At 48.0% G+C, this 26,797-nt stretch overlaps 1 protein-coding gene across 1 annotated transcript in view; it reads left to right on the top strand.

Annotated features, from left to right (window-relative positions):
- Positions 1-25,605, top strand: part of LDLR (low density lipoprotein receptor) — a 33,164-nt gene extending 7,559 nt beyond the window's left edge. The window contains exons 2-18 of the mRNA XM_025293492.3: positions 3,201-3,323; positions 4,905-5,027; positions 7,912-8,298; positions 10,153-10,275; positions 12,053-12,175; positions 13,723-13,842; positions 14,478-14,603; positions 14,883-15,054; positions 15,155-15,382; positions 17,343-17,461; positions 17,742-17,881; positions 18,285-18,426; positions 18,541-18,693; positions 19,176-19,295; positions 21,649-21,726; positions 23,028-23,185; positions 23,842-25,605. Coding sequence (XP_025149277.3) covers positions 3,201-3,323; positions 4,905-5,027; positions 7,912-8,298; positions 10,153-10,275; positions 12,053-12,175; positions 13,723-13,842; positions 14,478-14,603; positions 14,883-15,054; positions 15,155-15,382; positions 17,343-17,461; positions 17,742-17,881; positions 18,285-18,426; positions 18,541-18,693; positions 19,176-19,295; positions 21,649-21,726; positions 23,028-23,185; positions 23,842-23,877 — 2,471 coding nt within the window. The 3' untranslated portion in view covers positions 23,878-25,605. The remainder of the gene's footprint in view (positions 1-3,200; positions 3,324-4,904; positions 5,028-7,911; positions 8,299-10,152; positions 10,276-12,052; positions 12,176-13,722; positions 13,843-14,477; positions 14,604-14,882; positions 15,055-15,154; positions 15,383-17,342; positions 17,462-17,741; positions 17,882-18,284; positions 18,427-18,540; positions 18,694-19,175; positions 19,296-21,648; positions 21,727-23,027; positions 23,186-23,841) is intronic.
- The last annotated feature ends 1,192 nt before the right edge of the window (positions 25,606-26,797 follow it).

Raw genomic sequence — 26,797 nt, 5'->3', positions numbered from 1 at the left:
AATGATATTGTATAATATTCATCTTTCTCTACCTGGCTTACTTCACTTAGTATGATAATCTCCAGGTTTATCCATGTTGCTGCAAATTGCATTATTTCGTTTTTTTTTTAATTGCCGAGCATTAAGGGCAAGGCTGATGATTAGCAATTGGATACAGGGAGCCATACTTCAAAGAGTGCCTTTGATCATTCTTATTTTTATGGCTTGACCTTCCACCATATCTAATTAGGTCCGTTTTTATCTTGTACGTTGAGATTAAGAGGGGCAAAATGCTCACTAGTAGGAATCAACTTGTCAGTGCCACTCTCTAAGGTCGTGAACTTTGCACATTTACTTTCACTCACAGCTCATTAACTTAAACTTGGTCCCATGGCCACACCTGGCTGCAAAGGAAGCTGGGAAATTATAGATCCTCCCTTGGGTAATATGCTCAGTTAAAACTTGAAGGTCTCAAACTTCCCTGGTGCTCCAGTGTTTAAGAATCCACCTTACAATGCAAGGGACATTGGTTGGAGCCCTGGTCTAGGATGATCCCACATGCCACGGAGCAACTAATCCTGTGCACCACATCTACTGAGAGTTTAAAGAGAATGTACATGCATGCGTGCTCAGCCATGTCCAACTCTTTGCCATCCCATGGACTGTAGCCCACCCAGCTCCTCTGTCCATGGGATTCTCCAGGCAAGAATACTGGAGTCGGTTGCCATTTCCTCCTCCAGGGCATCTTCCCGACCCAGGGATCAAACCCAAGTCTCCTGTGTCTCTTACATTGCAGGCATATATTCTTTACCATCTGAGCCACCCGGAAAGTCCACTTAAAGAGAATATCAAGGAGGAAAAATCTGAATACATAAAAAGACACAAAGCATGTAAGATCTTGAATCTTCTCCCATATGCAGAATGAAGGAAGAAGAGACTTCTTGCATGAGAAGAATCATTCAAGGATCAAGGATCTTTTTGTCTGGAAGTTTCTCCCAGGAATGAACTAATTCTGGAGACATAGTTTCTGCCTTGTGCACCAAGAGTTCATTAATTGCCTTTGTGCAAAATGAGCAAATGAATACATTTTGTGCAAACTATTAAACTTTTTTTTTTTGTTTCGGTCAACATTCAAAATAAAGTGATAAAAGAAAAACTTTCTTCTTACGAACGTAGTGAAAAATATAATAAACGTAGCCATCAGCCCGAACTTATATTTTACATATCATTTGCCTTCAGAATATCTGCCTCATGAGGAAATTTCTGCTAGCTTCTTCTTTCTTGGTCTTATTTCCTTATCCTGAGATAAACTGGATCATAATTTTTATTAACTGTGTTACTTTAGATTATGAAGGGGATCAAAGTCTATATTTAAAGATTAAAGGAGTAATACCAATTTTATTACCAACCAATAAAAGTTTATTAGAAACCTGGTGTGCTGCAATCCATAGGGTCCCTAAGAGTCTGACACAACTGAGTGACTGAAATGACTGACCCACTCCAATATTCTTCCTGGAGAATTCCATGGACTGTATAATCCATGGGGTCACAAAGAGTCGGAATGAGCAACCTTCACAGTAAGAGTTTGCTTTGATCATAGCTCACACGTAACAATGCACCTGAATCAAAGCATGATACCTAAATCTAAATGCAGTCAGTATTATTTTGCTCTCTTTGTGTGCTTGGTTGCTCAGTCGTGTCTGACTCTTTGCAACCCCGTGGACTGTAGCCCTCCAACCTCCTCTGTCCATGGGGATTCTCCAGGCAAGAATACTGGAGTGGGTTGCCTTGCCCTCCTCCTGGGAATCCTCCCCACCCAGGGATCATACCCAGGTCTCTCAAATTGCAGGCAGATTCTTTACCATCTGAACCACAAGGTGTAAAAGTCATATATTTTAGAGGGGCTTCCCTGGTGGCTCAGGAGTAAAGAATCTGCCTGCCAATGCAGGAGACACAATTTCGATTCCTGGTCAGGGAAGATCTCACATGCCTTGGAGCAACTAAGCCCGTGCACCACAACTACTGAAGCCTGTGGGCCTAGAGCCTGTGCTCCGCCACAAGAGACGCTACCACAATGAGAAGCCAGAGCACCATAGCTAGAGAGTAGCCCCCACTCTGGGAGACAGTGAAGGACAAGGAAGCCTGGTATGCTGCTGTCCATGGGGTCGAAAAGAGTTGGACACAACTCAGCGACTGAACAGCAACAACCTGTTTCTTTAGATCTGAAGTTTAGTTATATGATTACCTTTTCTGCTGGATCTCTGCTGTCTGACCTCTACATTAATAATTTCTCATAACTTATATACCCTTTTTGTGGGGGCCGTGTTGGATCTCAGCTGCATCATGTGGGCTTCTTGGGGTGCACGAGCTTAGTTGCCCTGTGGCAGGTGGGATCTTAGTTCCCCAACTAGGGATCAAATCTGTGTCCCCTGTACTGTAAGGTAGGTTCTTAACCACAGAACCATGAGAGAAGTCCCAATTTTTATCTCTTTAGTTCCTTTCTACCTACTGGAGAAAGCTTTTCAAGTTTGCTGCTGCTGCTGCTGCTAAGTTGCTTCAGTCGTGTCCGACTCTGTGCGACCCCATAGACGGCAGCCCACCAGGCCCCGCCGTCCCTGGGATTCTCCAGGCAAGAACACTGGAGTGGGTTGCCATTTCCTCCTCCAATGCATGAAAGTGAAAAGTGAAAGTGAAGTAGCTCAGTCGTGTCCGACTCTTAGCGACCCCATGGACTGCAGCCTACCAGGCTCCTCCGTCCATGGGATTTTCCAGGCAAGAGTACTGGAGTGGGGTGCCATTGCCTTCTCCCTTTTCAAGTTTTCCTCCAGCTTAATGCTTTTGCAGTCTCAATTTTCCTTCGTACTGTCTCCAATACAGGTTTGTGACATGCTAAATCATGTCCTTTTCTTTGGTAATGTGCACCCAGGTTCTAATATTTTGTCCCCATCGCCCAATGGATCCACACTTTGGACTCACCAACCATGATGTCAGAATCTCACATGGGGGATGAATCTCTTTTTAGGAAGTGTTCTTCGCATCCTCCACTACACTTTTGGTTCACTCAGTTTAGTTGTGGTGTATGTTTGATTTCCTGGAGACCTGACTGCTGCAATAGGATTGTATTTCTGGTTCATTCTTCACTTGGCAGGAAAGAGACACAAAGAATTCGGTCATTTTGTGATCCCAGCCCTAATTCTTCCTTCTCTTTTCCTTCTCTTTAGCGGAAGACAACTGTGGGAGAAACGAGTTTCAGTGCCGAGATGGGAAATGCATCTCCTATAAGTGGGTTTGTGATGGGACCGCCGAGTGCCAAGACGGCTCTGATGAATCCCAGGAGACGTGCAGTGAGTTTCTCCCTGCCTTTGGACGTGACATGTGTCCTAACCTTTTTTTTTTTTTAATCTAAGTATAGTTGTGTTACACTTAAACATTTTCAATGTTAATTTTCAATGTGTTCATTTCTGTTGGATGGCAAAGTGATTTGATGATAGCGGGTGACAGACGTGGTAGAAATTGACAAGCATACTAATGTATTCTTCTATGAATTAGGAGATGGGCAGAGAAGATATTGGGCTTTCCAGGTGGGTCAGAGGTAAAGAATCCACTTGCAATGCAGGAGATGTAAAAGACTCGGATTTGATCCCTGGGTCGGGAAGATCCCCTGGAGGAGGGTATAGCACTCCACTCCAGTATTCTTGCCTAGTATTCTTCCATGGACAAAGGAGCTTGGCGAGCTATAGACCATGGGGTTGCAAAGAACTGGACAGGACTGAAACGCTTAGCATGCACACAGAGACGATATTATTGGAACTTTCCTTTAAAGGCTCTTTTTTTTTTCATTGAGGTTCATGTTACACAGATTAGCCCTTTTTTAAGATTTTTTTTTTTGGTGGACCATTTTTAAAGTCTTGATTGAATTTGTTATAATATTGCTTCTTAATGATTTAGGTTTTTGGCTTCAAGGCATGGGGGTCTTAGCTTCCCAACCAGGATCGAACCTTCACCCCATGTTAGAAGGCAAAGTCTTAACCATTGGACTGCCAGGGAAGTCCCACAAATTAGCCTTTTTGTGTGTTTGTTTTTTGTTTTCTTGGCCACTCCAGGTGGCTTGTGGGATCTTAGCTTCCCAACCAGGGATCGAACCTATAACAGCTGCAGTGGAAGCTTAAGAGTCCTAACCACTGAATTAGGCCACTGGGGGTAGGAATAAAATAGGAATTTGGGATTAACAGATGCATACTACTATATATAAAATAGATAATCAACAAGGACCTCCTGTATAGCCCAGGGAACTATATTCAATATCTTGTAATAACCTATAATGGAAAAGAATCTGAAAAAGAAAAAAAATATATATATATACACACACACACATGTATAACTGAGTCACTTTGCTGTACACCTGAAATTAACACAACATTGTAAATCAATTATGCTTCGATTTTCTAAAAAAGCCACCCCAAAATTTTAAGTTAAAAAAAAGGTGACCAGTTTAGTAGCATTAATATATTCCCAATGCTTTGTAACCACCACTTCTATCTCATTCCAAAACCTTTGCAACACCTAGCATCTAACTTAAAAAAAAAAAATTATTTTTCTGCACTGAGTCTTAAGCACAGCATGCAAGACCTTCAGTCTTCCTTGTGGCATGCGGGATCTTTAGCTGTGGTATGTGGTATGTAGTTCCCTGACCAGGGATTGAACCCAGGCCCCCTGCATTGGGAGCATGGAGTCTTAGCCACTGGACTCCCAGGGAAGTCCTCAGCAACTAATTTTTAATAAGTTCCATTAAATTTCCTTCATTTTGGTCCGGAAAAGTGAGCCTGAATCTCCTATCAGAAAACTCTGGGTTCTTCCCTTGCAGAGCTCGGAGGGGCAAGGCGGTCTTCCCTCTGCATTAAGGTTCAGTTCTGTTTCTTCCATAGAGTCTGTCACCTGCAAGATGGGGGACTTCAGCTGTGGGGGCCGTGTCAACCGCTGCATTTCGGGGTCCTGGAGATGTGATGGCCAGGTGGACTGCGAGAATGGCTCGGACGAAGAAGGCTGTTGTAAGTGGTGTCCCTGGTCTGGTGGCCCGTGGACCCCAGCCGTGTCCAAGCGACCTGACTGGGTTCGTGGCTGAGGTCAGAGTTTGTTCCAAACCATGGAGAGTTTCAGACAGGAAGGCACTCTGCAGCAGGTTCTGTCTTGCCTCTTCGATTTTATTCATTATTTATAATTTCTTTTCTAATTGTGTAGATTTTTAAAAAACAAAGTAAGACTCTTAAAAAAAAAAAAAAACCACCCTGGGGGAAATTTAAATAATTGAGATCACATCAAATCTTCAAGTTGACAAAATATGAAACCCCCAGAGAGAGTATTAAAAAAAAAAAAAAAAAACCTAAAAAGTGAGTGAGTGCTTAGTGATGCATATCTAACCTTGGTTCTCACTGGGGAACATTTTAAAATTAAAGGGATTGGGCCTCTTTTCCAAGTGTTTTATGTTTTCTCCCGGCTTTATTGAGATATAGTTGACATGTAACATGGCGTGAGTTTAGTCTCCAGTGTGATGATTTTATATATATTGTGAAATGATTATCACAATAGGGTTATTCAACACCTTCATCAGTTTACATAATTACTGTTTCTTTTGACTCTTTAATACTACCAGCATAAACAACAAGGTCCTATTATATAGGGCTGCTGCTGCTGCTAAGTCGCTTCAGTCGTGCCCGACTCCGTGCGACCCCATAGACAGCAGCCCACCAGGCTCCCCCGTCCCTGGGATTCTCCAGGCAAGAACACTGGAGTGGGTTGCCATTTCCTTCTCCAATGCATGAAAGTGAAAAGTGAAAGTGAAGTCGATCAGTCGTGTCTGACTCTTAGAGGCCCCATGGACTGCAGCCTACCAGGCTCCTCCATCCATGGGATTTTCCAGGCAAGAGTACTGGAGTCGGGTGCCATTGCCTTCTCCAATTGCATAGGGCAGGGAAACTATAGTCAATATTCTGTGATAAACTACAATGGAAAGGAATATGAAAAAGAATACATTTACATATAACTGAGTCACTTTGCTGTAGAGCAGAAATTAACACACCATTGGAAATCAACTATACTGCAATCCAACTTTAAAAAAAAAATTATTAAACTCTGTCCACAATGGGGGAAAAAAAAAAGATTGACATGTATGTACAATAAAACCGAAGAAGTTAAAAAAAGAAATAATAGTACCATCAAACCCAGGAGGTGGGAGGATGAGTAAAATAGAGGAGGGAGATTAATAGGAACCAACTTCCTCCTGTAAACTAAATAATTCACAGTGATGTGATGCACGGCGTGGTAAATGTAGTCAGTAAGATGGTGATAACCTTGTCGGGTGGCACACAGTAAGTGGACTTAGCTTGGTGATCGTTTTGTGCTGTCTAAAGTCACTGAGTCGCGTGTGGCACACCTGGAAACTGGCACAGCTTTGTAAGTCAAATATACTTCAACTTAAAAAGTCCAATATGGGCTTCCCTGATATCTCAGTTGGTAAAGAATCTGCCTGCAATGCAGGAGACCTAGGTTCAATCCCTGGATTGGGAAGATCCCCTGGAGAAGGGAAAGGCTACCCACTCCAGTATTCTGGCCTGGAGAATTCCATGGACTGCATAGTCCATGGGGTCCCAAAAAGTGGGACACGACTGAGCGACTTTCACTTTCAAAAAGTCCCATGTCATTGTAAATAAAAACAAGCAAATAATAATAATAAGGGCAACAGTTTTTATTTTTATTTTTGGCTACTCTGAGTGGCTTTCGGGATCTTAGTTCCTCCACCAGGAATGAAACCTGGGCCCTTGGCAGTGAGAGCCTGGAGCCCTAACCACTGGACCGTCATAGAAGTCCCCAGCCATTTTTTGGTTTTGTTTTGTTTTTTAAAGCCGAAATTACCTCCTTTTCATTTTATAAGTACTACAATGTGACATTTAAAGTGCCGTCTCTAAGCTTCCTCTGAACCTGAATGCATTATTTTCAGGGAGATATTTGAGCTGAAGGTCAAGGAGGATGATCACATTTACTATCTGGTATTTCAAAGTCTCCAGTCAGATCAAAATATTCTACTTTACCTTCCTTCAACACCCAATTTCCAAACGTTCAGAGCTGCTCAAGGACCACTAATAAAATGAAGGATAATAAAATTTGAATAGTAAAATGACATGACATGACTCTTTGTGACCCCATGGTCTATACAGTCCATGGAATTCTCCAGGCCAGAATACTGGAGAGGGTAGCCTTTCCCTTCTCCAGGGAATCTTCCCAACCCAGGGAACAAACGCAGGTCTCCCGCATTGCAGGCAGATTCTTTACCAGCTAAGCCACAAGGGAAGCCCTTTAATAGTAAAGGGACACTTAATTATAAGTGCTCAAGTCCCTCAGTTGTGTCTGATTCTTTGCAATCCCATGGACTGTAGTCTGCCAGGCTCCTGTGTCCATGGGATTCTCCAGGCAAGAATACTGGAGTGGGTTGCCATTTCCTACTCCACTTATCATTTTTTTTTTAAACTAAAGTATATTTAATTTACAGTGTTGGGTTAGTTTTAGGTGTAGAGCAAAGTGATTCAGTTACACACACTCATACGTATATTCTTTTTCCTCTTCTTTTCCACTATATTTATTATAAGATACTGACTATAGTTCCCTGTACAAACTCTTAAATATAGGTTCCCATGTACCTTTACATCCCAGTCCTCACAGTAACATTTTGAGACAGGAACAGATGAGGAAACTGAGGCCCAGAGGGGACCCAGGAACTGGGTGATTGTCGGCCAGGTCCCCTGACCACTGCCCGGAGTCCACTCACTGCGCTCTGGCCTCTCCTCAGCTCAGTGTCCCCGTCTGTGCAATGAGCTGGTGTCGGGATTGGGGAGTGGTTTCCCCGGTGACCAGGCTGTCCTCTCCTGTCCGACCCCGCAGCCCCCAAGACGTGCTCCCAGGATGAGTTCCGCTGCAATGACGGCAAGTGCATTGCCCCGAAGTTCGTCTGTGACTTGGACCTGGACTGCTTAGATGGCTCAGATGAGGCGTCCTGCCCCACGCCCACCTGCGGCCCTGCCAACTTCCAGTGCAACAGCTCCATGTGCATCCCCCAGCTCTGGGCCTGCGACGGCGACCCTGACTGCGACGATGGCTCAGACGAGTGGCCGAAGCACTGCGGGACCCCCCGCCCATCAGGCCCCCTGCAGGACAACAACCCCTGCTCGGCCCTCGAGTTCCACTGCGGCAGTGGCGAGTGCATCCACTCCAGCTGGCATTGCGACCATGAGCCTGACTGCAAGGACAAGTCTGACGAGGAGAACTGCGGTAGGGGCGCCTTGGAAATCCCCTCACCCAGGATGGGGGCTCCCCCGGCAGGGGACAGGGGTGGGGCAGTGCCTTTAGGTGCTTAAATGATTCCGCATCACACAATGAGAAAGTCAGTCCTGGACTTCCTTGGTGGTCCAGTGGTGAAGACTCTGCTCTTCCAGTGCAGGGGTGAGGGTTGGATCCCTGGTCAGGGAACTAATATCCCACATACCTTAGCTCCGTCAAAAAAAGAAAAAGGAACACTGCTTCCAAAGGTCTTATCTCCAACTATAATAAATCCTTGATGGAATGATTCAGATAAAAGAAAAGAAAGAGCTAATATCCTGCATAAAGAATATGATATCCAAAGATATCTTCAGATTATATTCAAGGCAACATGGTGTCAATAAAGCATTGACCTAAAAAAAAATACTAAAAGTCGGTCCCATTTCATGTTCCTTTCAGTCTTTCTGATCACATAGAGGACACTGTCTTCCAAAGGAGTTCCCTTTTGAACGCCTGTTTATTTATTTTTAAAATTTATTATTATTTTAATTCAGTTACTTTTTGGTTGTGTTGGGTCTTCACCGTTGCATGAGGGCCTTCTCTAGTTGTGGTCTGTGGGCTTCTCCTGTTGCAGAGCACAGGCTCTAGGCGCACAGGTTCAGTATTTGCAGCACACCGGTTTAGTTGCTGTGTGCCGCGAAAGACCTTCTCAGACCAGGGATGGAACCCATGTCCCCTGTATTGGGTGGTGGATTCTTATCTACTATACCACCAGGGAAGCCCCTCGAACCCCTATTTAATTTATCTCTTGCCAAGAGGAGCAGACTGTAGCACGCTGTATTATTTTGGTCCAGAAAGGATCCAGGCCTGACTGGTGATGTCCAAGCTGTGTGACCCTTGGCCGGGGACGTAGCGTTACTGTGCTTTGATCTCCTCCCCTGTAGATGGAGCAACAGTATCGGCCTCGGTGGACCTGGGTTACGACATAAAAGCACACACACACACACAAACGAGTTCCAAACATTTGCATACTTATTTATCATCTTTTTTTTTTTTTCCCCACTGACCTCTTGAAATTGAATTTTCACATTGTCAGCATTTTTATAGTGAAATATAACCCACAGGAAAGTGGAGAAAGCATAAGCTTAGAGCTTAATGAATTAGGGTTAAGTGAAAACCTGTTTCAGGTCAAGGTCTAGTCAGAAACATTTTTCATGTTCACAGTTTGAGTCATTGAAAGGGCTGTGTGATACTCAGTAGTAATGACTTTTTTTGGAGGGGGAGGTGGGCAGTGGGCTTCACTGGTGGCTCAGTGGTAAAGAATCCACCTGCTAATGCAGGAAACTTGGGATCAATCCCTAGGTCAGGAAGATATTAATTCCCTGGAGTAGGAAATGACAACCCACTCCAGTGTTCCTGCCTGGGAAATCCCATGGACAGAGGAGCCTGGTGGGTTACAGCACATGGGGTCACAAAGAGTCAGACACAACTTAGGGACTAACCAACAACATCATAACGTACCTGGCCAGGCTTCTATCTAGACTGGGACCACATCATTGCTTTTCTGCCAAGAATGGCCTACTAGCTCTGCCAGCTTTTTTTTTTTTTTTTTAATATTTATTTATTTACCTCTGCCAGGTCTTAGCTGTGGCATGAGGGATTTAGCTTCCTGACCGGGGATCGAACCTGGGCCCCCTGTATTGGGAGCACAGAGTCTTAGCCACCAGGGAATTCCCCGATCTGCCAACTTTTTAATGAATTTCCTGCATGCAAGGACAGACTGGAGAGAAATCTATGAAAATGTAATGGTTGTGTTAGGGTGCCTTCCCTTTCCTAATTCTCCACACTTGGCTCTTTCTTTCCCAGCTGTGGCCACGTGCCGGCCTGATGAATTCCAGTGCTCGGATGGGACCTGCATCCATGGTAGCCGGCAGTGCGACAGGGAGCCTGACTGTAAGGATCTGAGTGACGAGCTGGGCTGTGTCAACGGTGAGCCCCACCCCTCCAGGATCCCGGGCTGTGGCGAGATGTGGGGGCAGGAGCACAGTGCCTCCCAGACAAGGGAGGAGCCTCCTGTGTGTCCTCAAGCAAGTTACTTGAGCTCTCTGAGCCTCACTTTCTCTAATCTGCAAAATGAAAACACCCACTTCAGGACTGTGAGATTTAATGAGGTTGGAGTGTACATAGCTCATGAACCTGAGCTCACAGAGTTACGTGGACAGTACAATTCCACTTTGCTGAGTTTATAGTGTAGCAGTTCCGCTCGTGGGAAACTTGTATCTGTGCACTGGGAGATAGGCTCTAGAATGAGCAGAGTAGCACTGTCCTAACAGCAAAGCAGTAGAAGCAACCTGAATGTTCATCGGCAGTAGAAGTAGTTTATATATATATATATATATATATATATATATATGCCATGTTGCACGGCATGTGGGATCTTAGTTCCCTGACCAGGGATCAAACCCACGTACCTTGCATTGGAAGCTCAGAGCCTTAACCACTGAATCACCAAGGAAGTCCCAGCAGTAGAATTAATGTAAAAAAAATTTTTTTTAAATTGTGGTGAAATAGAGGCTTCCCTGGTGGCTCAGATGGTAAAGAATCTGCCTGTAATGCAGGAGATGTGGGTTTGATCCCTGGATCGGGAGGATCCCTTGGAAAAGAGAATGGCAACCCACTCCAGTATTCTTACCTGGAGAATTTGGTGGGCTACAGTCCATGGGGTCTGGAAGAGTTGGACAGGACTGAGTGGCTAACACAACTCTGTCCCCATTATACGCTCGCTATTCTCCTTCCTCGAGCCCCTGGTACCCACCATTCTACTGTCTCTACGAATTCCACTCCTCTAGTATTTGACCTTATGTAACTAGAATCACAAATTTGTGTGACGGGTTTATTTCACTAAGCATCGTTTCCTCAACGTGCATCCATGTTATAGAAGATGTCAGAAATTCCTTCCTTTTTAAGGCGAAATAATATTCTGCTGTATGGATGGACCACATTTTGTTTATCCAGTCACCCGTGGATGAACACGTGGGTTGCTTCCACGCCTTGGTTGTTGTGAATTGCGCTGCTGTGAATAGGGCTGCCTGCAAATAATTTTAAACGGCAGTGTCATCAGAGTGGAATATCATGCAGCTGAGAAAAAAGAGGCTACAGCCCCCGTCTGCAGCCCAGGCGAACTTCATAACCTTGGGGTTGCAAGCAAGAAGGCAATTGCAGGAATTTAACTGGATACAGTTATTAAGACTCAAAAGCAAGCAAAATTCAACAGTAGATTGTTCATTCATACATGTTTGATAGAACTATTAATGAAAAAATAAAGAAGTGGTAATCAAAATTCAAGATTCTCATTACCTCTGGGGGTAGTAGAATGGGATGGCTTAGACCACTATAAAAGTTTATGTCGGGGCTGGAGAGTAGGAATTTTCAGCTCTGCAGGCCATAGTCTCAATTACATCTGCTTGACTCTGCTGTTATAGCATGAAGTCTGCCATTGACAGTATGTAAACCAATGGGCAGCGCTGGGTGCTAATAAAACTTTTATTTAAACAAACAGGCATCAGGCCAGAGTTTACCAGCCCCTGCTATTGGTGATATTCTAATTCTTAAGCTGAGTGGAGGCTTCATGTTTGATCAGTAACTGTTCTGTTTTACCACCAAATACATTTGTATCTATTCTTGCATAAATAATCATATTCATAAGAAGCACTAAGCCACCTCCTGTCACCTGGAAGCCCCTGACCCTCCTCTGTGGTTCTCATAGTGACTCTTTGTGAGGGGCCCAACAAGTTCAAGTGCCAAAGCGGTGAGTGCATCTCCCTGGACAAAGTGTGCAACTCCGTCAGGGACTGCCGGGACTGGTCGGACGAGCCCCTCAAGGACTGTGGTGAGCCCTGGGGTGTGGGCAGCTGGGTGGTGTTGAGGGTGGGGTCCACCACATTGAGACGTGGGTGCTGTGGTGCTGTGAGGGGCCAGCCCTGCCCAAGCCCACAAGTGCTGTGACTCTGGGGCTAGACAGATGTTAGTGGGGAGCGTGGGGAAAAGTGGATTGGCTTCTAAGCCTCAGTTTTCCCATCTGTAAGATGGGGCAGTAACTTCCCAGACATCCTAGGGCCGCTGGGGATCAGGTGTTGCAAGTATTTTCAGCAGCACTTTGACCCATGATTTGGACTTTCCAGTCCGTAGGGTCTCTGTCGCAGCTCTTCTACTTGGCCTTTGTAGCAGGAGAGCACCCACCCAAGCCCATACACGTGCATTTGAATGCTTAGGGCCATGCTCCAATATTCTATTATGGATACAGACACTCAAATTTCATAGAACTTTTGAAATATTTTGCTTTTGATTCTTATTTTCTTCTCAACTATTTTAAAATGTAAAAACCATTCTTAGCTGTCAAAGAGCAGGTTGGGGGCTGGCTTTGGCCCACACTTGGTATAGAGGGTAAGAGCATGGATTATGGAGCCCAGTGCCCTAGGTTTGCGTCAAGCTGTGTGATCTTAAACAAACTGTTTAACCTGGCCATGCCTTGATTTCCCCAGCTATAAGTCTCATGCCTTTAAGGTCATAGGGAGGATTTTGTGTGTGTTAGTCACTCAGTCCTGTCCGACTCTTTGCAACCCCATGGACGAGCTCCTCTGTGCATGGGATTCTCTAGGCAAGAATACTGGAGTGGGTTGCCATTTCCTGTAGGGAGGATTAAGTGAGTTAATACATGTAACTGTAGTAAGTGGTATGTGGCTTTTTTTTTTATAATTAAAATTTTTTTAATTATGGTTAAAAAACCCCACAAGATTTATGGATTTACCGTTTTTAGGTGTTCATGTTTTAAGTACAGTCGCAGTGCGTAACCATGACCACCATCCATCTCCAGAACTATTTCATCTTGCAGAACCGAGTCTCTGTCTCCACCGAACACTAACTCCCCCTCCCCCAACCTCTGCACCCACCCTCCTACCTTCTGTCTCTATAAATATGATCCCATTAGGGGCCTCATGTGGAATAGTATTTGTCCTTCCGTACCTGGCTTATAATTCACTCACTATTACACCCTCATAGGGCTTCCCTAGTGGCTCAGCTTGCCATTGCAGGAGACTCAGGTTCCATCCCTGGGTTGGGAAGATCCCCTGGAGGAGGAAATGGCAACCTACCCCAGTATTCTTGCCTGGGAAATCCCATGGACAGAGGGGCCTGGTGGGCTACAGTCTATGGGGTTGCAAAGAGTAGGACAAGAATTAGCGACTAAACATCGACAACATCCTCGTGGTTCATTCATGGTGTCACGCATAACAGTGGCTCTAAGACCTCTTAGGAATCATGGCAACTTCACCAGCAGTCATCATGTTGGTTATGATGAGGTAGAAATAGTGCAGGATGTTGGGCGAGAGGTGGCTGGAGGCCAGAGTGTGACCGGTGCCCCTCCTGCATCTGGCACAGGGACCAACGAATGTCTGGACAACAAGGGCGGCTGCTCTCACATCTGCAATGACCTCAAGATCGGCTACGAGTGCCTGTGTCCCGAAGGCTTCCAGCTAGTGGGCAAGCACAGATGTGAAGGTAATTCCCAAGCCCCCGGCCCTTTCCTTGGAAGAAGAGGGGATCAAAGCCTCAGCCTCAATTTTCCCATCTGTTAAGTGGGTGCAGGTACCATTTCCTCCTCACAGGGCTGGTAGGAGGCCAGGTGCTTGAACCAGCTGTTGCCAGCTTGGCCCTTGGGGAGCACTTGCTTTTGGCCTTTGGGGATTAATAATTAAGAAAGAAATCTCAGTTGATGCAACTTCGCCCAGTTGACTGTGCCCTAAAGTGAATGGTGAGGTTGGGGTTAGAGATCATGCTTGGCCATTTTCAAGATTTTGGTGATCAGGGACTTCCAGTGGCTCAGACCTCATGCTCCCAAAGCAGGGGGCCTGGGTTCGATCCCTGGTCAAGGAACTAGATCCCACATGCTGCAATTAAGAGTTTATATGCTACAGTTAAAGATTCCACGTGCTGCAACTAAGACCTGGTGCAGCCAAATCAATAAATTAAAAAAAAAAAAATTGGTCAGAGCATCCTGTCCTGGAGGGTTTCCCGAGAGGGGATGGGTTGTCCGCCATTTGCCACAGGGAGGCATGGCTGTTGGTCAGAGCCCATGGTTCCATCTGCGCCCTGCTGGAAAGATGCTCCAGTTCTCTCTGTGTCCCAACTCTCAGATATCGATGAGTGTCAGAACCCTGACACCTGCAGCCAGCTCTGCGTGAACCTAGAGGGCAGCTACAAATGCGAGTGCGAAGAGGGCTTCCGGCTGGAGCCCCTCACCAAGGCCTGCAAGGCTGTGGGTAAGTGCAGGGAGGTGGCAGGAGGGGGAGGCCATATGGTGGGACTTTCATCATCCTGTGGACAGAGGAGCATGGCAGTCTACAGTCCATGGGGTCAAAAAGAGGACTAAATCAACTTAGCATGCAATGAAACAAATAGACATCACTGAGTTTCTTTTACCTGAAGTTTAGGTTAGAACTGCAGTGATTCTTAGAAGCACCTAAATCCGGGGATCCCATGTTTCTGGAGGTTGGGGTCCCTTCCACTCCGCTGAACCGCCCCCCTTCCCGGCTCCCCAGGCACCATCGCCTACCTCTTCTTCACCAACCGCCACGAAGTCAGGAAGATGACTCTGGACCGAAGCGAGTACACCAGCCTTATCCCCAACCTTAAGAACGTGGTCGCCCTGGACACAGAGGTGGCCAGTAACAGGATCTACTGGTCTGACCTGTCCCAGAGGAAGATCTACAGGTGAGCCTGCCCGCCTCCCAGCCGCACGCAGCCCCAGTCCCTGAGTGGACGGAGGGCACCCGGAGCTGACACTCTCCTCTTCCTTCTCCTCTCCCCTCAGTGCCCAGATCGACGGAGCCCCCGGCTTCTCCTCCTACGACACCGTCATTGGCGAGGATCTCCAGGCCCCCGACGGGCTGGCGGTGGATTGGATCCACAGCAACATCTACTGGACCGACTCCATCCTAGGCACCGTCTCCGTGGCTGACACCAAAGGCGTGAAGAGGAAGACGCTCTTCCAGGAGGAAGGCTCCAAGCCACGGGCCATTGTGGTGGATCCCGTCCATGGGTATGTATTCCTAGGGCTGGGGTTCACAAATGGATTAGAGCTCCAGATGGGGGGAGGTTTGGGCTTAGGTAGACCAGATGACCAGACCAGACCAGATTAGCTTTTTGTTTGTTTGTGGCTTTTTTTTGGGGGGGGGGCACAGGTTTTTCTTTATGTCTTTATTTATTTTCGGATGTCCGGCTCTTCATTGTTTTGCACAGGCTTTCTCTAGTTGTGGGGCACAGGCTTCTCACTGTGGTGGTTTCTCTTGTTTTGAAGCACAGGCCGTGTGGGCTTCAGTAGTTGAGGTTCCTGGGCTCTAGAGCTCAGGCTCAGTAGTTGTGGCACAAGGGTTTAGTTAACTCCGAAGCATGTGGGGTCTTCCCACGTCCCCTGCACTCTCAGTGGGAGGGGGGTCCGTCATGGTAGGAATTTTATCATCTGAACTTTGCACAGAATGGGGGATGTTTGCTACATCCCCAAGACCTCTCCCAAATGAACACACAGCCCAGTTAGCATGAAAACAAGAGAGACAATGTCGTTAAGAAATACTGAACACTTTAAAAAAAAAACCAAAAAAACCAAAAAAACCCCGTACACACTTCAGGCCAGCATTAGCCAAACAACAATTTTTGCAAACGAAGTGAAGGTCGCCACCCTGTGGCACGCCCCCTGCAGGTGGGACCAGGCTGACTCAGCAGCTCCAGTGCCCACAGGGACCCCTGTGAAAGCATGGTCTCGTCCCAAGTACCATGCCCTGCAGAGGACACCTGCTCCAGCACATGACATGTGTGTCTGGGAGGGTCTCTGGGGCTGGGAATTTCACAGCCCCAGGATGGGCAGCCTGTTCTGGCTGCAGTCATTGGAGGAGAGGGAGCAATGGGCCTCAGAGAGAAAAGGTTGGCGAAGCCACACTTGGCTGTGCTAGCACGGTGTCCACGGCTCAGATTGGAGGGACCCTGGGATGAAAGTGGGCCCAGCAGGCCTTCATCCAAGACTAATGCCCTCATTTGGTGGAGGGCCATCGGTCTATCCAGATGCCAGGAGAGAGAGACCCTCCCAGACACACACTCCACTTAGACTTGTATCACTTGCTCTGCTCTTATATTTCTCCCCCTAAACAGCAGGGACCACCACCTGACTCTTCCATTTGGTCTATGAGTTTCCTTTCCTTTGGCCTGATGGGCCGTGATTTATTTAAACTGCTCTCCAGCACATGGAAATTTAAGTTTTTCTCCCCTGCCTCATACAAAGTAGCCAGAATAGCTTTGAATGTCTTTGAACATGAGTCCTTGCAATTTATCTGCAGGATAACATACACTTAACCTGGTGGTCCAGTGTTGATACTCTGTGCTCCCAACGAAAGGGGCATGGGTTCAATCCCTAATCGGAGAACTTAGATCCCACATGCTGCACAGCCTTAAAAAAAATAATAAGAATAAATAAATAAATTTGTACTTTACCAAAACAAATTTATAAAAGCCCTCAGGCTCAGAAAGCAGTGTTCAGAGAGCGGATTCCAGTGCCCCAGTCCCAACACTGGAATGAAAACCTCCCTTTGTTCTCCAAGGTCTCTGAATCTTGCCAGGTCTCACCAGGTTGCAGGCCCTGGAACCGGCAAGGTTGGTGGGGTTTAGTCCCTAAGTCGAGTCTGACAAGCTCCTGACAGTCCATGGAATTCTCCAGGCAAGAATACTGGAGTGGGTTGCCATTTCCTTCTCCAGGGGATCTTCCCCACCCATGGATCAAACCCAGGTCTCCTGCACTGCAGGCAGATTCTTTACCAACTGAGCCACCAGGGAGCAGCAAGGTTAAGTTAGGGGACCAGAAAGAACCCATCCAGGGCCTCCCCCAGTAGGGACTGTAGGGGCCGGGGGGGGGGTTCCTGGCCTGGCTGATGCCAGGGAGAGAGCAGCTCTTCCGGTGGTCACAACTTCCCTCTCTGATGTCCCCCTGTCTGTCCTTCCCGCTGCCTCCCCAGCTTCATGTATTGGACTGACTGGGGCACCCCTGCCGAGATCAAGAAGGGGGGCCTCAACGGCGTGGACGTTTACTCGCTGGTGACCGAGGACATCCAGTGGCCCAATGGCATCACTCTAGGTACACTGGGGGGACAGTAGTCCTTGGTGTCAGGCAGGGTCTGGAGGAGAGATGACCAGGGGGCTCCGTGAGAGTGTCGAACTGGAAACTCACCTCCCCTCTCCCCACACCACACCTGCATGCGGTTCGGGTGGGAGGCGGATGTGGATCTGAATGGCTTTCCCAGGCGCTGGGTCCGGTTGGGTGGGGGGTTGGTTCCCTCCTGAGAAGAGCAGGATACCCAAGCCCCACGGCCCGGGCATTGCCTGTGACCTTTCCTTGCCCCCACTGTGGGTTCTAGATCTTTCTGGCGGCCGCCTCTACTGGGTCGACTCCAAACTGCACTCCATCTCCAGCATCGATGTCAATGGGGGGAACCGGAAGACCGTGCTGGAGGACAAGAAGAAGCTGGCACACCCCTTCTCCTTGGCCATCTTTGAGGTGGGGGCTGGGGGCACGCAATCACTCTTTTTTTTTTTTTAATTAAGACATTTTTAAAGAAAAAAGGCTCTGGGAGAGAGATGGCCAGGCGGCTCTGTGAGTTTATAACCTAAACTCAGTTCTCTTCCCCCGACACACCTGCATGCAGTTCAGGCTTGCAAGTCAGGGCAGGAGCTGGGGGGAGCCGATGGTTTTCCCCGGTGCTGGGTCCTCGGGGTGGGGCCCTTCCTCCTTCGGGGAGCAGAATGCCCAAGTCCTAAAGCCCCCGACATCGCCTATGACCTCTCCTCGCTCCCTCACCCTGCCAGGCGCACCCCTGTGGACCCATTTGGAGGGGTGTGGAACCAGTGGTCGTGTCCCCTATGGCTGATGGGGATATGTCATATTCCTTATGCCCCTGTAGGATAAAGTATTTTGGACGGATGTTATCAACGAAGCCATTTTTAGTGCCAACCGCCTCACAGGCTCAGACATCAGTCTGATGGCAGAAAACCTGTTATCGCCGGAGGACATTGTCCTTTTCCACAACCTCACGCAGCCGAGAGGTAAAGATGGGGTGGCCTCTCCCACTACTTCCACTTCTCTGCCTGTGCTCTGGAATGTTCCAGAATTTTTCTGACCTCATTCTCATCCTGCCTCCCTGCCTTTTCCCGCCGCAGGGGTGAACTGGTGTGAGAGGACTGCCCTCCGCAATGGTGGCTGCCAGTACCTGTGTCTGCCGGCCCCACAGATCAACCCCCGCTCACCCAAGTTCACCTGTGCCTGCCCCGACGGCATGCTGCTGGCCAAGGACATGAGAAGCTGCCTCACAGGTGGGGATCGGCCTTCTGCCACCCTTGAGGGTCGGCCCTGCAGCCTTTCTTTGCTCATCTGTCAAATGGGAGAGCAAGGCCCCTGGAGGCTGTTGTTAGGCTTTTCTCAAGGCTGGGTACATCAGCACTGACTAGCAGGGAGACGGACTCAGGTCCAGTTCTCTCTTTCCCAGCCCTCTTTGGCGGGAAGGCCCTGATTTTAGCTGCAGACATTAAGGGAGAATGCAGCCCCTTTTTCGGTCTCTGTATCCTCAGAGAAAGTCCCTACTGGGGGCAGTGTGTCTGCGGCACTTACGAATCTCCGTTTTGAAAGACAACGTGTAATATAATAACATAGACACTAGTGGGTTTGTATTTTCACTGCATTTGTCTTCAGTTTTTTCTGTGGCCCATGGTACTTGCTTCCTACCTGTTTTCAGCAGCAGCACAACTCTCATTGGCTCTCAGGCCACAGGACACTCAGGAAATGTTTATTCTTTCAGAGTCTGAATCTGCAGTGACCACCCGAGGACCCTCCACGGTCAGCTCGACAGCTGTGGGGCCGAAGCGCACGGCCAGCCCTGAGCTCACCACAGCCGAGTCGGTGACAATGTCCCAACAAGGTAAAGCCTGAGGCCACCTACACCCCGCTCCCTGCACCAGTTCATTGATAACCAGCATCTCTGTGAAGAGACAGAGTGGATTTAGTCTTAGTTCTTTGGCTGACTGTCTCTGGCATGGCTTGTGCCTGTCTGAAGCCTCAGTTTCCCTACCTGGAGCTAATAACAGTGCCTGCCCACCTCCCTGGAAAAGTGGGGATCACATGAGCGTGGGAAGAACCTGAAGTTTAAGGTGTCTGCCCAGCAAGGCCAGGACTAGTGTGAGGCAGGTCAGGTACTCCCTGGCGTAGCGCTTAAAGGGATCACCAGAAAATCAAGGACTCAGATAATATTTTAATGCAATTTTTTTTTCAGTTTTTAGGTTTTCTTTTACACTTTAAAAATAAATTTATTTCTAATGCATTATTATTTTTAAATCAAATAATCAAATTGTGGCCTGTGGGGACAGTCCTGATAAATAAAGTTTGCTTGGTCCCAATGAGGCAGGTTTTGCAAAGTGTATCATCAGATCCTGTTTTCCTAAAAATTTTGCTCTTTTGTTCTTCATGAGATATTGGCATTAATTTTTGTTTTCTTTTCTTTTTCTTTTTTTTCTTGGCCATGCCACGTGGCTTGTGAGATCTTGGTTCCCCAACCAAGGATTGAACCCAGACCCTCAGCAATGAGGGTGGAATCCTAACCACTGGACCATCAGCCAGGGAGTTTCCATTGGCATTAATTTTGATATTTTAAAAAATGCATTATAATGTTACTGGTTTACTGAGTTTGGGGGGGAATCCCTTTAAATTTTGTGACTGAGGCGAGTCCCCAGTTCCCTTCTTAGCCTGCCTTCAAGGTCTTACTCTACCACCTCCCCAGCTTGATTGATTGGAAACCCGCTGTTCACTGATTTGTCCAGCAGAGGGCGCCCGACCCTGTTTTTGAGCAGTCCGGAAACAGCACAGGCTTTTCTGGCCAGGAAAACCAAAAAAAAGCACAATAGCAAGTTTCAGACATTTTTTTTTTCCCTTTCAAAGTAACTGAATCCTTTGTTCCACCATAAAGGGGATACAACAGGAACTGTATAGTAGAGAGAGGCCCAGAACCGTTTTCGATTGAAGTGCCACTGCTTGAAATACCATTTCACGGACGGGCCCATCTGGGGCTTCTTGAATTTGGCAAAGGAGCTCTTTTAAAAGAAAAATTTCTCAAGGACACTGCTGCTACTGCCCTAAATTATTTTTGTGGTGAGGGTTCTTAAATAAGCGCAAATGTAAAACTGGGTACAAACTCTGTCCAAAGCATGTATGACAGCTGGTAGATACGGATTTGAATATAACTGGTGATGGTCATTACTGCTCACTGGCTTATCGTGTGGCTCGGACGTGACTTGTGTGGTCTTCGTAGTGCATTGGCCTGTTTGGAGGCCTTTATATTTTCACTCACACGGGCCCTCACGTTGTCTGGCCCAGGTGCACACATGTGATTATATAACGATGTCACCTCCAATATCTTTTTTTGTTTGTTAGTTTTTTTTTGATGTGGACCATTTTTTTTTAAGTCTTTATTGAATTTCTTACAATATTGTTTCTGTTTCATGTTTTGGTTTTTTGGTGGTGAGGCATGTGGGATCTTAGCTTCCCAACCAAGGATCAAACCCATACTCCCTGCATTGGAAGATGAAGTCCTACCCACTGGCCCACCAGGGAAGTCCCTTCCCCAAATATTTATTAGCTGGGGCCAGCTGGCACAGGACTATGGGTCTTTGGTGCGATCCAACCCAAGCACTGAAATTGCTGAGAATTATGGGGACAGAAGGTGACCCCTGCCCTCATCCACAATAGGCTCCTTGTCATCAAATGCAGGGGCTTCCCGGGTGGCTCATCTGCCGATGCAGGAGATGTGAGTTCAATCCCTAATCAGGAAGATCTGGAGAAGGACATGGTAATCCACTCCAGTATTTTTGCCTGGGAAATCCCATGGGCAGAGGAGCCTGGGGGACACGACTTAGCAACTGGACAACAACAACAACATCAATGCAAGAAGCAGGTTGAAAAATTCCATCAGTGACCTCTCCAGCCCTGGGAATGTATCCACAAGTTTTGGTCTCAGAGGCCGGCATCCGCCTTCTCTATTGCCTCATAACACGAGCCTACAGGACCCTCTTAAATTCGGGCCATACTCCCAGTTACCCACAAGCGAGGCCTGGACAGAAGCCAGTCTGCACTGTTCAAGCCTGGGAGATACTCCAACTTCCTTTGGACGTTTGAAGACACTGGGAAGTGTCGGGTGTTCTCTGCATGTTGACATCATATACCTGTGTTTCCCACCCTTTCGTGGTGCATCTGGGCCTCACTTTCTCCCTTGTCTCCCGCAGGCCTGGGCAACGTTGCCGGCCGAGCGGACACGGAGAGGCCCGGGAGCGTGGGTGCCCTATACATCGTCCTCCCCATCGGTAAGCCTGTGGCCGGTCCTCCCCTGGCTCCTTGCTTCCTTCAAAATGACTTCAGCTCCCAGCAAGCTGTTCTGGTCCACCTTCCCTCCAGTAATCGGCTGGCCCCATTGTGTGTCCTGTTTATCACTGAGCAACCCCCTTCCTAGCTTCATTCACTAAACAAGTATAGTTGAGCGACACCTGTATACCAAGGCCATTTCTGAGCACTGGGGACAGAGCCCAGAGAGAAACAAACATCCGCCCCCTTGGAGCTGAGAGCAGAGTGGGACATCTGAGATGTCACAGGGGAGAAAGGGGAACTGGGCCAGGGTTCCCACTGTGATTGATGGGCACTTTCATCAACACCCAAAGGATGGGAAGGCACCAGCAGGGGTACCTCCCGATGAGTTGTTCTGTTTCAGGGCGCAGTTTGGAGATTTCTACTTTCCTGTCCTCACCTGTCAATCATGACTTGGTTTGCATCATACCCACTTTCCTTTTTGAAAAAAAAAAAATCCTTTCATGGTGTCCTTTCACAGAGACCAGAGATCTAAGTCCCCACCAGTTGTCCAGCTGTGGGTTGATACACTTGCCCAGGGAGGCCCTCACCTCCCTTGGGGCTGCCCCAGGGTGATGCCCACCTGGCATCTTCCCACCCTCTGGGTACCAGCCAGGATCTTTTCAGGAAACGGCACCCCAAGACCCACCATCAACGATGCAAAGAGGGATCCCACGTTATCCACATTCATGCAGAAGCAGAGTGTGCCATGGTGGCCCCGAATGTTGAGAACAATCCCATTTGTGAAACGAAGTAACCGATGTGTGACTAATACACAAGAAACATGGAAAACTGACAATAGTCTTCTTGTCATGAAATGCAGAGCAGGTTGAAAAATTCCACCAGTGACCTCCCCGGTCACTGGGAATGTGTCCTAAATCTTTGATCTCAAGAGACGGGCAGCCTCTGACCCAGTGCCTCATAATGCAAGCCTGCTATATACCCAACAATAGGTTTGGGGGGGCGAGGCAGTCACAGTGGTCTTCAAGCTAGAGATTTCTTATACTCACTGATGGATTTTTTTTTTAAACACTGGGCAAGTATTGTCTTTTTTTTATGTTTTGTGGGGCATTTGGGAAGATCTTAGTTCACCTACTAGGGTTGGAACCCACTTCCCCTGCAGTGGGTCTTAACTGCTGGACCACCAGAGAAGTCCCAAGTATTAGGAAGATTGGAAAAATACAAATAATAAATTGGGAACAAAAACATTTCCCCGTGAAAGGGCCTGGCGTCTGAAGGCGGCACCCCTCCCCTCTCCCCGCAGCACTGCTCATCCTCCTGGCCTTCGGAACCTTCCTCCTCTGGAAGAATTGGCGGCTGAAGAGCATCAACAGCATCAACTTCGACAACCCCGTGTACCAGAAGACCACGGAGGACGAGGTCCACATCTGCCGCAGCCAGGACGGCTACACCTACCCCTCGGTGAGCCGCCCCGCTGGGGACCTCGCCGGCACCCGGCTGTCTGTCTGAGAGTTCCTCATGCCTCCTAAAGGCCAGGCCCTCCTCGAGAGAGGACGATCTCACGGAGTGGCGGGTGGGGGGTGGGGGCGCGGCAGGGCCAGAGGATAATCCAAGGGAACATAGGTCCAAGGGTGAAAGCCGGAAGGGGGACTGAGTTTTTTTGTGGGAGGTCTGGAAAGGAGGGGAGGCGACTTCAGATAAGGTGGCCCGGAAGGCTTTCTTGAGTAGGGAGTGTACGGAGTGCATCAGGCACCACCTGTGCAAACGCCTGTGGCTGAACCCTGCCTGTGGTGCGAGGGGCGCAGAGTGGGAGGGGAAGGGGCAGATGGAGCAGGACGCTGTGGGCCTATGGGAGCACCGTTGCTGGGAGTGAGATGGGCTCCACGGAGCCACTTGATCAGACTCGGGTGCTCACGGGCGCCCCTGGTGGTTGTGTGAGGAATAGGCCTGGGCCAAGTCCCAGAGCCCCGAGACGAGGGTGGAGGCCTTTGTGCGGGTCCAGCGGTAATGAGGGGGGTGGCCTGGGGGACCAGGAGAGAGTCAGGCGTGGGTGGCCTGTGGCCATGTTTACTGCATGTTGGACTGATCGTTTCCGGCGTTTACTGCTTTGTTGACAGAGACAGATGGTCAGCTTGGAGGATGACGTGGCGTGAGCTGCTGCCTTGAGTCCTCTCCCTCCCCCGAACCTGCTGCCAGTCACTCAAAGGCAGCAAGAACACTTTCACCCCTGACCCTTGACCTGCTCCCAACCCTTCCTGAGACTTCTGCACCAAAAGCGCTGTTGGGGACTGCCGCCCAGGCACTGTCTGCCCGTCTGCCAGAGCTTTGTTTTATATATTTATTTTTCTGGGAGGCAGAACAGGCTTCAGACGGTGCCCTCGGGCGGCAGTTGGATTGCTTTTTTTTCTTCCTTTCTTTACACGTGAAGGAGAAAGGCAGAACAGCTTGGGAATCTGTCCTCTCCGGGAATCTCTGAGCTGCTCTCCTTCTAGACACACTCCTCCCCAGAGGGAATGACGGAGGGACACGGAGCCGGAAAGCTAGTGGCTTTGAATGCACGAGAGCAGGTGCTACCCACAGGGTCCCAGGTGGCTGCTGTTGCCACCCACCCTCTAGCCCAGGCCCCACACTCAGGACTGAACATGTTTACTTCTGCCAGGCAAGCCTGCGGGATGGCCAGAGTTGGTCTGCCACCCCCTGGTCAGGATCAAACTAGGGTTTTCCAAGCTGGGTTTGTCCTCCACTTAAGCCAGGAGGGGACCCTGGGTCCAACCTTCCAGGAGCGGCACCCGCTGAACCCTATTCATTCACCAAAACCCTGATTATCCCCAGAGAAAACAAATGCGAGCCACCAGTCGCCCTTAACGTACATGTATTAAGTGCCTGAGACCCCCTTACTTTGTGCGTGAAGATGAGCAGCTCCCACCTCTAACTGTATCCCTCTGTCCGGGAGTGGGTGTCTGGACCCCAGCCCCACCCCTTGCACTTTTCCAGTTCAGGGTCGTACACTGTGTAAAGTCGACATTCTATTATTATTTTGCACTACTTTCCGTTCTGGTTCCCTTCTGGCTGCAAAGAGTCCGGGTTGATGATTGGTACAGACCCGGCCCTTCTCCCAGACCCGGCCCCTCTCCCAGCACGTAGGGAGACGTGTGCGCGGTGGCTTGATCATGACTTCAAAGCCAAGATTACGACTAGACGATCTGCCTACTGTTTCCACTTCTAGGCAGAGGCCACTGAGCCATTCATATCCCCAACAAGCCCGTCATGGTTGGCTGGTGTCCATCTGAAACATGCATGGCAGGTCTGCCCTGTAAGATGTGCTCTGGGCTCGGGAATTTCATGGGATTCATTAAACAAGAATGCTTTCTGAAATTGCCACACATATCATATTTATGACCACTGGGGGCTGGGGGTTGGATGGGAAGCAGCCTCCCATGGAAACGTCTGAGTGGGTTGACTACTGTACAACCACAGAACACGGGCACCCCTGCCGCAGACTGTGAACACCTTTTCTCTTTCTGAAGCATGTAAATAACACCCCCACCACCGCCGTGCAGACAGTGGGGACTTTTTGTTATGTTTGCACTTTGTATATTTGTTGAAACATTTCTCACTTACGTGTATATATATAAAAGAAAGATCTATTTATTTTTGCAAATCCTGGTTGCTGCAAAGATGCCTCGTCTTTCTGTACAAAGCTTATTTGAGCGTGCCGTGCACAGCCCTCTTCAAGAGAATCAGGTTCTGTGTTGTATATATGGGTTGCTTTTTGAGGATGGGTGTCGCTTTTTAAACCACTGTATAGAATGTTTTTATAGCCTGAATGCCTTACTGTGATCGATTACATTTCTTAAATAAAGTATTTGACTAAACCGGAAGTGCTTTCTTCTGCCTTTCTCTGGCTCCTTCCATCTGTTGATGGACAAGACTACCCCCAGGGAGAAGGATCTGGAAAGGGAACATTTTCCTACAGCATCAACACAGGCTGCAGCCTCTAAGGGGATATTGTGCTCAGCTGGGGACCAGCTCTGCTGGGTGCTGAATTGAAGTTTTGCTAAATTTCCTGCTTATTCACTCATTCAACAAATATTGGGCACCCGTTGTGTGCCAGGTCATGTTCAAGGAGTGTGGAACACTGCCGTAAGTGTCTATGCCCTCAAGGAGATGACATTTTAGAAGAGGAAACAGATACAAAAAATTATTTTGAAAGATTATTCTAGAAGAATATTTAAAAAGATAATGAGACAGAACTGACTGGCAAGAGGCTCTTTTATATAAGGGGGTGGGGGGAGGTGTCAGGGAAGGATTCTCCTTAATTTTTTAATTTTAAGAATCTGCCTCCAATGCAGGTTCTGTCCCTGGGTTGGGAAGATCCCTTGGAGAAGGGAATGGCTACCCACTCTAGTGTGCTTGCCTGGAGAATTCTATGGACAGGAGCTTGAAGGGCTACAGTCCATGGGGTCACAAAGAGTTGGACACGACTGAGCGAGTAACACTTTCACTTTTAAATTTTATATTGGAGTATAGCTGATTAACAATGTTGTGATAGTTTCAGGTGGACAGCAAAGGGGACTTAGCCACACATATATGTATCCATTCTCCCCCAAACTCCCCTCCCATCTAGGCTGTCACATAACATTGAACAGAGTTCCCTAAGCTATATGGTAGGTCCTTGTTGGTTATTCATCTTAAATATAGCAGTGTGTACATGTCCATTCCAAACTCTCTAACTATTCCTCCTCCCCATCCTTCTCCTTTAAAAAAAACCCTTTTTTCCTGAATTTAATTCTATTAAATTCATTGCTAAGATAGAAATAAATTGAGAGGTTTCACATCACAAATCTGGCTTCATCTTGATAACATTTGTCCAGAGCCATAGACATCGGAGTACGTGGACTGCACTCTCCTCAGTCCCCGGCACCCCTATTCTCTTGTGCATCCCAGCTTTACCTGAGTCTGACCTCAAGGGCATTTCAGACCCTTATCTTCGGGCGTGGCAGTCAAGCCACAGATAGTCCTGGCATTTCAAGTGGGAAACAAGAATACGGCAGGTCATTGGATAGGAAAAAA

The sequence above is a fragment of the Bubalus bubalis genome, chromosome 9, assembly GCF_019923935.1.
Source record: "Bubalus bubalis isolate 160015118507 breed Murrah chromosome 9, NDDB_SH_1, whole genome shotgun sequence".
In the NCBI taxonomy this organism is placed as follows: domain Eukaryota; kingdom Metazoa; phylum Chordata; class Mammalia; order Artiodactyla; family Bovidae; genus Bubalus; species Bubalus bubalis.
The sequence above is the reverse complement of the archived record's forward strand: the minus strand, read 5'-3'. Positions and strand labels throughout refer to the sequence as shown.